The following is a 12,584-nucleotide window of genomic DNA, read 5'->3' on the forward strand; positions in this document are numbered from 1 at the left end:
TTACAAAATAAATTTGGCCACAATTTGCATCTTTAGGAGATGAGTGAATCCAAATACCTTCTACAAAAACATATCTGTCAAACAGACTTAAAAAAGTCAAAAAAGATCGTTGTAACTTGTTGTCCTGAACTCGATAAAGTTTTAAACAAATTGGAATCATTGAAATATTGCATAGCCTTGATAAAATTACCCAATCTGACAAACTTGTTAATTGCGTGAAAATTTCCTAAAATTAAAAATAATAGAGTTACTGAATGTGATAGGGTACATACATACCACTAAAAGAACGACTGCATTTGCCAAACACGCTAAATGTATTCAGCTGTTCAATTATTTATGAAATCAAAAGTCACTTTTGATTTATTTCTTCAAATAGTGGCTTCAATAAAATCCGCTTAATTTTACTTTCAACTTTTATTTTGTATTGGTTTGTGTGATGATTGTTGGGGAACCAAATATAAATGAGTTAAAAGGTAGAGAAGTGAAGTGAATTGAAAGTATTAAACAGTGTTATTTGGAGAATTTATAGAAATTACCAAAGAAGTTCAGTAATTCATCGGTAAAGGTTAGAGTTTCTCAAATACCATAATATAAAGTGATTAAAAATTAAATATTATCTTCCCTGTTGATTAATATCCAAGATTCTTTAATCATTTATTCTTCCATCTGTAATAGATTACGTTTTAATTAATTATATAGATTTGGGCTAATAACGACCAAAATGGTGATAAGCACTTCTCACCAAAAGATGGATAAAAAAATAAAATTGAAAAGTTAAAAGTGAAAAGTGAAAAACTTTGATATAAAAATAAGGTGGTTTGTCTTCTCAAGGTAGTTATTTATATAGAAATGGTTCTCTTCGTATTATTTGTTTGTTACTTGTTTTTATCAATCTATAATCAATAGTGTGGGGCCACCACACCTCATCCTCAAATGTATTCACATGTGAGTTTATTTAGAACAATTATTTAGTGGCTAATTCATTGATTTAATTTTACTTTCTGGTAGAGTAGGTGATCCTGGGTCAATGCTCAAAGCTGCAAATCACTTTCCTATTACCCATCAATGCGCGGCAAGTGAATAAACAAACCTCAGGTTCACACCTCAATTTCAATTTCAATTTCATGGACAACTAAGTTTACATTTAATATTGACGTAATTAAATTTATTATTCATCCATGAATTCACACATAAACCATTATTATTTTATATAACATCTAAATAAAATAGTAACAACAAAATATCATTTTGAAGCTATTCTTAAAATCACTATCTCTACAGTATATGGTTTTGTTCATCATGGTGGGTCCTCGAGTCTAGTCATTTATGAATTTGTTTAGGACAATATTTGCCGGCTAATGCATTGATTTGATTATAATAGGTAATGCTGGGTCAATGCTCATCCCCTAACGAAGCTGGAAATCACTTTCCTATTCCCAATCAAAGCTCGACCACTTGTGAATAAACAAACCTCAAATAGAGGTTTAATTAATAAGTGATACTTTGTCCGATCATTTAAGGATTGCAAGACGTACAACTTTTATAGCAACAGTAATGATTGGAAAATGATATATACATATAAGCATGAATGTTGATAGAGTTAGGAAAATATTACTAAAAGCCCTATATATAGAAAAGATGAAAGAGAACGTGAGGTTAAAAGAGAAACAGAGACCATCATAGCTTGTTTAAGATAAGAATAAAGAGGAGAGGGTGGATATTTTTTTAAAAAAGATGAGGGAGAGAGAACAACGTTAAACGTTAAAGTATGATGAATTTTTTTTAATTTAAAATAATATAGTTTTTAAATTTTTTTTATCTCAAAATGGTACAAATTTTAAACTTTCTTTAATTTAATTGACGTAGTTTAACACAAGTAGTACATAGATTTTAAATGTCACATGTTAATCTGTAGCGAATTCAACAGTTATTATTGTTTCATTCTCTTTGAAAATTAAATATATGATGTGATTATAATATTGTATAAGTAAGGATAAATAAACTTAGAAAGTATCCAAGGTTAGTGTATTCATTAGAAATTTTATACTTAAATGTATATATTGAAGTATAGAAGATGTATATATGACATAAAGATACCTACAAGACTGCGTCTAATGGACATGAAAATGCTTATAAAGCATCAAGGTACCTCATCATGAAATTATAGAAGATATATACTCTGATCAAGAAAGAAAGTAGGAATATAATACTTAAAAAGCTTGAAGATGATATTAAAGAAATTAAACTGAAATTGTCACATATATATATATATATATATATATATATATATATATATTATGCTGATATGGCCACTGGCTGGGTATAGAGTTTTGAGTTTTGTATAGGGAAATAAGTAAGAGAGAATCTTTTTGCATTAGATGTAATTATTGTAGATGGGTTTGGCAGTGAATCTTGTAATTAAATGTTTAATTTTATTAGTACTTAGAGAATAAGTTTGTGGTTTGTTTTTATTAATAGACTATTAAAAATGCACTTTGGTGTAGAGTAGAGTCACCAATGTTTGATGTTAATAAAGATGGTCTACATTTCAATTATTCAAGTTATTAAATAAAATAAATTAGTTGGGATGTTTTATATATTTTAAATTTGTTTCAATTTATAATTGATTTAACTTGCTGCATAAACTAATTAAAATTATTGTGTTTATTTTACCGTACTCTAACGGTTAGGAGACACAAGTTATTCATTTGCCATTTCTTTTCCTAATTACAAATTTATTTGAAGTTGGACCTGGTTACAATTTTCTGAAACTAAAGTCCATGTTTTTGTAACATGGGTTCTGCTGACGCCAGTGGTTTGTAATTTGAGTCCAACATTATTACTTTTATATGTATGTAATTTTTCTAAGATTGTAAATACCTTGACAATAAGTATGAGGTACATTGTATCTTGAAGTGAGGAAATTTCTTGATGTTGGAAATTTCTAGGAAAAAGCTGCCTCTTTAGCCGAAAGATATATTGTCCTGTTGACTTCACTGGGAAAGTTAATTTGCGTGTATGGGTTGTGTTGAGCCTATCATTTTCCAATTCCAGATAGAGAATTTGCAGATCCATTACCCAAACATCATCGATCGATCGAGAGAGATTTACAAATATAAATTGGGTGTTTGAATGTCTCAATTTGCAGATCCAAAGGCCAAACACTGAAGTGAGTTAGAGAGATTTGAGTTTGGTATCATAGGGGTTGGTAATACTCGTACAAGATTTATCTTCCACAATATTGTGTTTCGGATCGATCGAGCAGAAAAGACACTGGAGATTATATCTGAAATGGAGTCTGATGCTTCAGCCACTTCCGTTCCTGTTCCAGGAGGCGAATACGAAGTGTTTTTGAGTTTTAGAGGGCCAGACACTCGCCGCACGTTCACAGATTTTCTATATACCAATCTCAATGGCGCAGGTGTTCGCACCTTTCGGGATGACAATGAGCTTCGCAGAGGAGAAGAGATCGGCCCTGAGCTCCTCGAAGCAATCAGGGAGTCCAGTATCTCCATCCCGATCTTCTATATACCAATCTCAATGCTTCCAGTAAATGGTGCCTCCACGAGCTGGCTCAGATGGTGGATTGCAAGAGAAGCAATGGACAATCGATTCTGCCAATCTTCTATGATGTTGAACCATCGGATGTGAACCATCAATCTGGGAGTTACGAGGAAGCCTTTTGCAAGCACGAGAACTGTTTTGATGAATGCACTGTTATGAAATGGAAAGAGGCACTCACACAGGTTGGAGAACTCCATGGTTGGCATGTCAACAAAGAAGCTGATGGGTATGTTAATCCCTTCCTGCTAATAACCCCCTTATGTTAAATTCTTTGCATATATATATATATATGTATATAGGAACTCTATAATAGCATTGGAATCCAATAAAAACTATCAAATTAGAGGGACAAACACAAAATTATAAGAAGAAAAACAATATGATATATGTTGGTTTCATGAGTCAATTACTCGTTCCTAAGGTAGAACAAATCAATCATTATTTTAGCTCCTTGTTTATGTCTCGGTCACTAATTATTTTTCATTTTCATCATGACATTAATCAGGCATCAAGGGGAATTAGTAGAAACGATTGTTCAAACAGTGTCGTTGAACCTGAAGAAAAAATGCATGTTTACAAGTGACTACTTAGTTATGATTGATGATCATCTGAATGAAATGATGAGATTATTAAATGTTGGTTCAAATGATGTAAGGATTGTTGGTATCCTTGGCATGGGTGGTATTGGCAAGACAACTATTGCCAAGTCCATTTACAACAAGCTCCTCCAAGACTTTAAAAATTGTTGTAGCTTCCTTGCGGATGTTCGGGAAAAGGTCAAACAATACAAAGATAAAGGTATTGTTGATTTGCAGAACCAGCTTCTCAACGACACTCTTAAACCGCACCCTCTCATTACTAATGTTAACGATGGAATCGAAGTTATCAAAAGTTGATTTCTCAATAAGAAAGTTTTCATTGTTCTTGACGATGTGGATGAAGAGTCTCAATTTGATTGACATCGTGATTGGTTTGGTCCAGGAACTAGGATCATAGTTACAACAAGAGACAAACATGTTTTAAATAGTCTTAAAGTGGAAGAGACTTACGAACCTCCATTTATGAACCCAGACCAATCTCTTCAACTTCTCAGCATTCATGCTTTTCGGAAAGTTACCTCCAATGGACTTTGATAGTATCTCTAGAGAGGTGGTATCAGTTACTGCAGGGCTTCCTCTAGCTCTTGAGATTATAGGTTCATTTCTATCTGACAAGCCAAAAACAGTATGGGAAGATACATCGAAGAAGTTGAAGAAAATACCAAATCATAAAGTTCAGGAAAAATTGAGAGTAAGTTATGATGTATTAACCCATGAGCAAAAATAGATATTTCTTGATATTGCATGTCTTTTTATTGGGATGGATAAAACATATCCATTTTACATGTGGGATGACTGCGGTTATTTTCCGAAGACAGAAATTAATGTCCTTCGGCTCATGTCTCTAGTAAAACTTGGAAATGATAATGTATTGATAATGCATGATCAACTAAGAGATCTTGGTAGGGAAATCGTCCGTCAAGAAGATTTTGAGAATCCAAGACTACGCAGTAGGTTGTGGGATCGACAAGAAGCCTCTGCTGTATTTGAGGAATGCATGGTAAAAATTTACAGCACTAAATTTTTTGCATTGATTAATGTTTTCTTAAGTCTCTTTCATGTCACCTCATAATCCACACGCTCTAAATAATATTCATGGTAGCATCCACATAGGTTCCAATTAGGGAGCTAAGTTGTTGACCAACCTGAATTTGCCAGCATCATCTATGATGGGCTTGGACAACTATCAGCTCGGATTTTAATTGAAAATAGAACTCAATTTAAGTTATTTAAGATGTGAGGTGAGTATTGATCTAATAAGAAAAATAAAAAAAATCGAAAGTTTTAACTCATCTCATCCAACCGAAACTATCATTTTCTTTTTGGGGGGTTAAGAAAAGAATTTTAGATGTTCTTGTTACTAGATAGTACACCTGGTTACAACAGAAAGTAGGCACGTTGTACATTTAGATTGGTGTAGCATTTGTAATTAAGTTGTAGGCTACAATGTTATGCATGATCTCATTTCCAATTTTCTACATTTTTCATTTTTCTGGTGATTCGTTGATGCAAGGATATTTCAGTCTTTTCACGTTTTGTGTACCGGTTTTTAATTGGATCCATTGCACTTTGTGCATTTTAATTTATGTGGATTAAGTGGTATTTGTATGTGATGCATTTATATGTGTGAGGTGTAAAATGGAAGAAAATGAAAAGGGAAAAGAAATTTAAAAGTGGTTGGACCCACCACTATATCAAGAGTGGTCTAGAGACCACATTTCCAACCCTCATTCTCTCTCCCCACTAAATCTCTCTCTCTCTCTTGTTGTGCTTTATCTTTTTCTTTTCTCTGTCAATCTTTCAATGAGGGTATCTCACTCAATACTTGGTGGATTTGAGTACCGTTTGAGGCAAAACGGAGAGCACGGCGAGCTCTACGCGTTCATACCAACAATTTCAGCTTTGAGTATCCCCTTGGCTTTCGAAATTAGAGACCCATTTTGAGGGTTTTACACAAATTGAGATAGGGGCCCTTAATCCATGAAATCTTGTGCTTTAGTGAGTTGATCTACTTGATTTGCGTCTTAGAATGCTTAATTATGTTAATTATAGTTTAAATTGACTTGATTGAGATATATGAACATGTGAGAATGTGTTAAATATGTTGTATGAAAAGCATGCTTATATGATAACCATGGAACTATGTTGATTAAATGCTTTATGTAAAGAGCATGTTTATGTGTTGAAAAGAAAAAGAGAATTTTGGGAAAATATTATAATGAATCGGTTTTGTGAAAACCCGGTCGCCGCGGGGGTACCAAAGGGCCGGAAGGTTAATATAGCCTAGAGGGAACTAGGGAGATTGCCCTAGCGTGGTTGAGCTAGCTGGGCCCCATAATGACGCTGCGGGGGTACCAAGGGTCAGGGACACTAGCCAATCCTTCTCTCGTGTCACTGCTGGGTCACCAAAGGGTGGGTTATATTAACAGTTTACAAGTGATGGTTTTGATTTTGAAAATGGGGAGCGACATCGGCATGCATTGCATTCCCATTGCATTATGTTAATTATGTGGAGATTGATTATTATATTGTGGTTTCCCTACATGGCCTGATCCCCATTCTCATTGCTCTATTCTATGTTTAGATTCACGAGGACACAAGAAGCGTGTCTTAAGTGCTACCTACTGAGCTTTATACTTACCCTATAATTTAATAATTTTTTTTTTAGGAAACGGGAAAGAAATGGCGGATGACTTTCCACCACAGGCCTAATTTGGATTAGAAGACTTCTTTTTGCTATTTTTGTATTAAGTCCCATATTTTTGTAATATCTTAACTTGTTATATTTGGTAAAGAGATTTGTGAACTCTTGTTATTGTAACTATATTTTGGAATTGTAATTATGATAATTTGGATTAGACGATGTGTAGATGTTCTACCATGAGATGAACCATGTTGAGGTATAATGAACGAATGGATGGGATGTTGGAGTATATTAATTGTATTATGTGTTGGGACAGGTTGGAGGTGTTTTGAGAGGCCAGGAAGGGCCATTGTGTTTTTTTTTTATTTGAGCAGATGGTTATAGTCCCCTTTTTAGGGGAGGTCATGCCAAATTTTTTTTAAAAATGGTATCAATTTAGGGTCGTTTCAGTTTAAGAAATCAATTATTCAATTGTTTAAAATCACTCTCCAATATTTTTCCTATGTTCAATTCTAATTCTAAACAACCAAAACAAAACAAAAAAAAAATGATTGTCAAAGAGAATAACCTGAAATGAGACATTGAACAAAATTGAACTTGCAGCCCATCTCAAATGTACCATTTAGCTCATCCTATACTACATTAAATAGAGAATGGAATACCTTTGCATCATTGTTGTATCCCCAATTTAATGAAATTGGGCGCCTAATTTAATGTTTGTGATATTGTTGTATCCCCAATTTAATGATTAGGATGTTCAAGAAATAAATGAATTAGAAGTTAAATCCATTAAAAAAGCTTAAGATGGCAGAATTTACTTGAATGCCGTTAGTTATAATACAAGTAGGCATTACCCAATCTCTTACCTAATCTTCTGCAATATTTTGTATTAAACAGAAAGAAAAATAGTGATAAGAAATCAAAGGTCATAAAACAGATTTTTAGTGAACCACTAGGCTCAATAGACGTCAGGACCAATCTCTCCTGAACTATGAGTTGAAGTTCCTTGCTCTAATGTCACAAAAAGTTTCCTGCTAAACAGCAGTGTGAAACTCAGGAAAACAAGCTGGTTATTCATAATAATGTAACTATATCATGTCATGATAATTGGTCACAAAACTCTCCACAAGATTAAGGATGCCCACACACACTATCATACCTTTCTAGTGGATAGACGCAGGTAATGCCGATGCTTGGGGCTGAGATAAAGACCCTGAAACAGGCACCATGCATATGATAAAATGAAATTAACATGGTGAGCCTTGCACAAGTCTTCCATAACACCCATCAAAGCACAAGCTCTCTGAAGAAGTCAAATATTTTTATGATTAGTTAATAAACTCAAATAATCAACCTGGAAGCTTTTGCAAGTGGAGTTCAACCAACATGTAAAGCATGCCAACCATTAGTACCTTAAAGCTCTCTGTACAATATACCATGCGGTGAAAGCACAGAACAGGAACAAAAGTACAACTCATATGAGTGACTGCAAAACGAAGGACCAGTAGTTCATAAGATTAGGAGGAAACAAACTGAATTGTCCATGCATCATCGTACAAGAACAACAAAATGATGCTTAAATTGTACAAATTGAAGTAAATCTATCTTAAGCATAAAAAGCAAATGTCTACCATAGTTTTTTGAAGGGGAAAAAAAAAAGAAGAATCACTAATAGGACTTTGCGATCCTTCAATTGATGTCGTTCTTCCAGAACTAATGGATGCTAAGGGAACTTCTCCTGAGCTGCGTTTAGTACTGCCACTGCCACTACCCCATACAACTACCATATAAGCTCCACATGGTGATTTTCTATGGACTAGTAATACAATATAGTGAAGTTGTTCTTAAATTCCACAAATATTACAGCCATTCATGTTCTTAAATTAAAGGGAAACCCTTGAAATTGTATCTTGCCTTGACTTGCTTGACGAATTCAGGAATCACATTCTGATACTTGCTCATAAACTTCCCCACAAACATCTTTTCAGTCATTTTGAGTGCATATATTAAGCTCACGTCTTCCTCAATCAGATTTTTCGACATCAAAAGCTGTAGAACAGTACACCATCCTCTTCTCCAAGCTAAATAGCAGAAGTATTTGATTTCCTGATCTTCTCCTTTGAAGCAGTCATTCACAGTGGTTTTAACTTGAATGATGCAATAATGTCGACTTCTGACAAACCAAAACTAGAATAAACTCCCAATTTTTGCTCCCCGGGTGATTTGCTCATCATTGATTCATTGCCATTGAATGCATCGCTGACATGAATAGCAAATTTGTGGGATCAAAACCCATTTTTTTAACATCATTGACCACCTCACTAAACAGATCACTTTTTAAAAGTAGGAACTTTGGTTTATTCATAAACCATTTTAGGACTAATGACTTGGGTATAAACCATTTTAGGACTAATGACTTGGGTACACCATGATTCAACAAGATTGCAATATTTGGTTCCAACACCTTCTCCAACTTTAATTCAAGTATTCCATAGCACGCTTTGATTGCTTTCAAGACATCCTCATTGGTACCAACAATACGTCTAATGACTTGAACAGCAGGTATGATTTGGTTTTCAAGGCTTCTTCCAAGGATATAAGGTACAGATGACAATAACTCTGCAATTTCTGCTTCTGAAAAGCCCAAAGATTTGAAGTACTCTAACTTCAGCTTATAGGTTTTTTGACAAAAAAATCATTAAGCCAAAGTTGGAATATTTCAAATCTTTATTTTTTCTGCTGCTGCTGATAAAATAAAAAATAAAAAATAAAATTACTGAAGTACGTTCAGATCGGCAGCAGCAATTGAAACACAAAAGCATCCAACAACGCCAAATGACTACACAATGTGCTGTGCATATTCATGATAAAAGGCACCATCTTTTGGAGCTGCAAACAGACAAGTGCTTATTCAACATAGATAACATACTCAACAAACAAGTGTTTATATAAAATATAAGGAAAGTGGAACTAATTCAAAAGATATTAGTAGTATCTTTATAGTCTTTCTTTATTGCCCACCTCCGTACCTTATATTAGAAAATTAACAAAAAAATCGAATACTTCACATTAAATTCAATACTGGCCAAATGCATAGCATGTAAATTCTCACATCCCAAGGGCCAAGGACTTGCTTGATGGAATGCTGATCTACTGATCAATAGGGATTAAAAAAGGGTATCAGATTCTGTATTTGCATAGGACTCTACAATTTCTCTATGTTGCACCCATTGACACATCAGTATTACAGTTTTTTCAAAGTTTCAGCTCAAAAGGGACCCTAGATCACCCATGTCATGTATAAATCTCCCATAGCCTACTAGATGAGGGTACCGGGGCTTTAATTATATCCTAAGATGGCACCTAAGGAAGATAAAAATACCTACCATTGAGTTCTGATTTAGAATAAGCTCATTGTCTCACAATAGATGAAACAATACCGAGTCCTCTTGGCATCGCTTGTCCCCAGCTTCAGAACCAGTAATAATATAAAAAATAAATAAATGAGTAAATAACTTATGAATGTCATAATTGTCTTTCTAAAGCACTTTTAATAAAAAGATCTTATTAAATGAACATAACCCATATGAAACAAATATGACAGCCACAGCCACCTACCACTTCCACCCCAACCATGGCCACCTCCTCCCACCTTGGGCACCGTCCAGTGCCAATTTTCCATCATCACAACCATCTCTCTCCTCTCCCTCTTCTTCCCTCTCTCCATTCTCTCTCTCCTCTCCACCTCCTACACCCGCTACCCACAAAGTATGCTGCCTAACTCCTCCACCATCAATTTTTTTTTTTTTTCCTTCTAAACCCTTATTACACCATTTGGTTCTCTAGTCATTACTTATTTCTTTCTTTTATTTGAGGCGTTTTGTAATCCCAGTTATGTAAAAGGGTTAAATCAATTCAAGCATGACGAGGTTCCCAATTAGAGTCAATGAAACCATGTATTCAACTTACTGAACAATGAACATTATTATAAGTGCAACTAAAAACATCATTCCAGGAAAAAGGTAATAGTCCTCCACTTTTGATTGTATTCTATACTGATTGAACAACAAGAAGATAACTTTTCATGATGTTATATACATTATTAAGTACATGGACAATTCACAACTAAAAACATCATTCCAGAAAAAGGTACTAGTCCTCATGCTCTGTTCTAAATGAGGTGTTGGAAGATATTTTTTGATATAGAACTAAATTTTGACATTGTTTTGATTGTGAAGGTTATGAATCAAATTCTATACGTTTGATATGTAATATTGAAGAGTGAATTTTTAGCCTTTCTAGGTACCAAAAATTAAGCCTATGTTAAACGATCTCGCTTGTGTAATAAGAAATGTTAATGAGAACAATTTTATTCCTTAACAAAAGTCCACTCAGAGTCATGTGGTTTTATATTACTCATTATTAGTGTTCAACAACTTAAAGTAGAATTCAAGGAGTTCTGGATCGACATACATCCCAATCAATTCATCACCCTTAAGCCCTCTTTTATTAACAACCCAAAGCCAATCACCACTAAGGAAGCCAATCAACACTAAAATCGAATTGAAGACTGAAAAATACATATACACACACATGGAAATCAAATCAACACAAAACATATGCGCAGAGAGATTGGTAATTGTTACCCAGAAGAGGAGTATTCTGGATCCAAACGATGGAAATCTGGATCCCAAATACAAAGCCATGCCGGACCCGGATTTTAGAATGAAATTGAATTTTTTTTAAATCAGAAACGCATATTTATATACAAAGATATACATGCAAATATATAGATTTCATACCTGTTGCTTTCTTCTAGAGTTTCACAGCGACGGAGGAGTGGCGATGGTGTAGGCGAGTTTGAGGAGAGAGTGTGTGGGGTAGGAGAGAGAGAGAAGAGGGCAGAGGGTTGAGGTCACCGGGATGATTGGGGCTCGTAAAATGATTTACGAAGGATTGATCCGTAACTTGCTTTAGGTGGCTTTTTGGGAAAAAAAATTAGTTTGTACTCCTTCTGTCTCATATTAATATTTTATTATTTTATTTTTTGCTGTCTTATTTTAATTAATTATCACATTTTAAAAATTAATACACTACTTCTTATTACATTTTTAATTTGTCCCTAAAAGAAGGTGGACTCCATCTTTTATACTATTACTCTTGAAACTCAAAAATAAGTGGATCCCATCAAAAACCAATACCCTACCTTTTAGGAAAGGGCAAACTTGAAAATGCATTTTTTGCCAACTCAATAAAATGTAATAAAAATTGTTACCTTAAGAAGTATGAAATGAAAAATTGAACTATTATTAAGGGACAGAGACAGTAATAAAAGATTTTTCTCGATTTTGGAATAGTTAAACATATTTGGCAAACAATCGAGCGTAAATAAAAATAAATTTAGATGCTTCATGATTTCTTAAAGCTTTTCAGTGAAACATAAGTTTTGAAAAGCCCAACAACTACATGTGCATCGGTTTCAAGCAGATGTCGACGATATTTGAGCACTTTTACAAGGTAGTGCAAGAAAGTCTTATAAGATTCGAACAACTCAAAATTGGGTTTGAGGGTTGTGTAGGACTTCTATTTTTAATGGATTGGATTGGTTTTTGGAGAGTTTAATTCGCTATCTGATCTATATGTATTCTTAATGTATAAATACGTCACGGAAATCATGGAGTTAAAAGTTCAATCAGATCAAATTCACATATCAAATGAACACCCCTATTCTCTATGCCACCCCAGGACCAAGATAATTCTCTTTGGGTTACCCACAC

General features: G+C 34.1%; 1 protein-coding gene and 1 long non-coding RNA gene across 6 annotated transcripts; one reads left to right on the plus strand and one right to left on the minus strand.

Moving 5' to 3' along the window:
• Positions 1 to 3,578: 3,578 nt before the first annotated feature.
• On the plus strand, positions 3,579 to 4,623 carry LOC132283808 (disease resistance protein L6-like). Its single transcript, XM_059785837.1, has 2 exons — positions 3,579 to 3,790; positions 4,070 to 4,623. Exons 1-2 carry the CDS (start codon positions 3,579 to 3,581, stop codon positions 4,458 to 4,460), a joined length of 603 nt encoding a protein of 200 aa, XP_059641820.1. The 3' UTR covers positions 4,461 to 4,623.
• LOC132283809 (uncharacterized) lies at positions 3,678 to 11,798 on the minus strand. Of its 5 annotated transcripts, XR_009472141.1 has the most exons (5): positions 11,610 to 11,798; positions 8,220 to 9,696; positions 7,967 to 8,110; positions 4,618 to 4,771; positions 3,678 to 3,806 (listed from the first exon to the last, which is right to left on the minus strand). It is a non-coding gene; the product is annotated as an uncharacterized LOC132283809 (long non-coding RNA). The 5 variants fall into 5 exon arrangements; XR_009472143.1 differs by lacking the exons at positions 3,678 to 3,806; positions 4,618 to 4,771 and adding an exon at positions 10,194 to 10,276 and having other exon boundaries at positions 6,183 to 8,110; positions 11,610 to 11,797; XR_009472142.1 differs by lacking the exons at positions 3,678 to 3,806; positions 4,618 to 4,771 and adding an exon at positions 6,567 to 7,838 and having other exon boundaries at positions 11,610 to 11,796.
• Positions 11,799 to 12,584: the final 786 nt, after the last annotated feature.

Source organism: Cornus florida, unplaced genomic scaffold (assembly GCF_030987335.1).
Source record: "Cornus florida cultivar Cherokee Brave unplaced genomic scaffold, ASM3098733v1 CherokeeBrave_3.0.0_Hap2_Chr11, whole genome shotgun sequence".
In the NCBI taxonomy this organism is placed as follows: Eukaryota; Viridiplantae; Streptophyta; class Magnoliopsida; order Cornales; family Cornaceae; genus Cornus; species Cornus florida.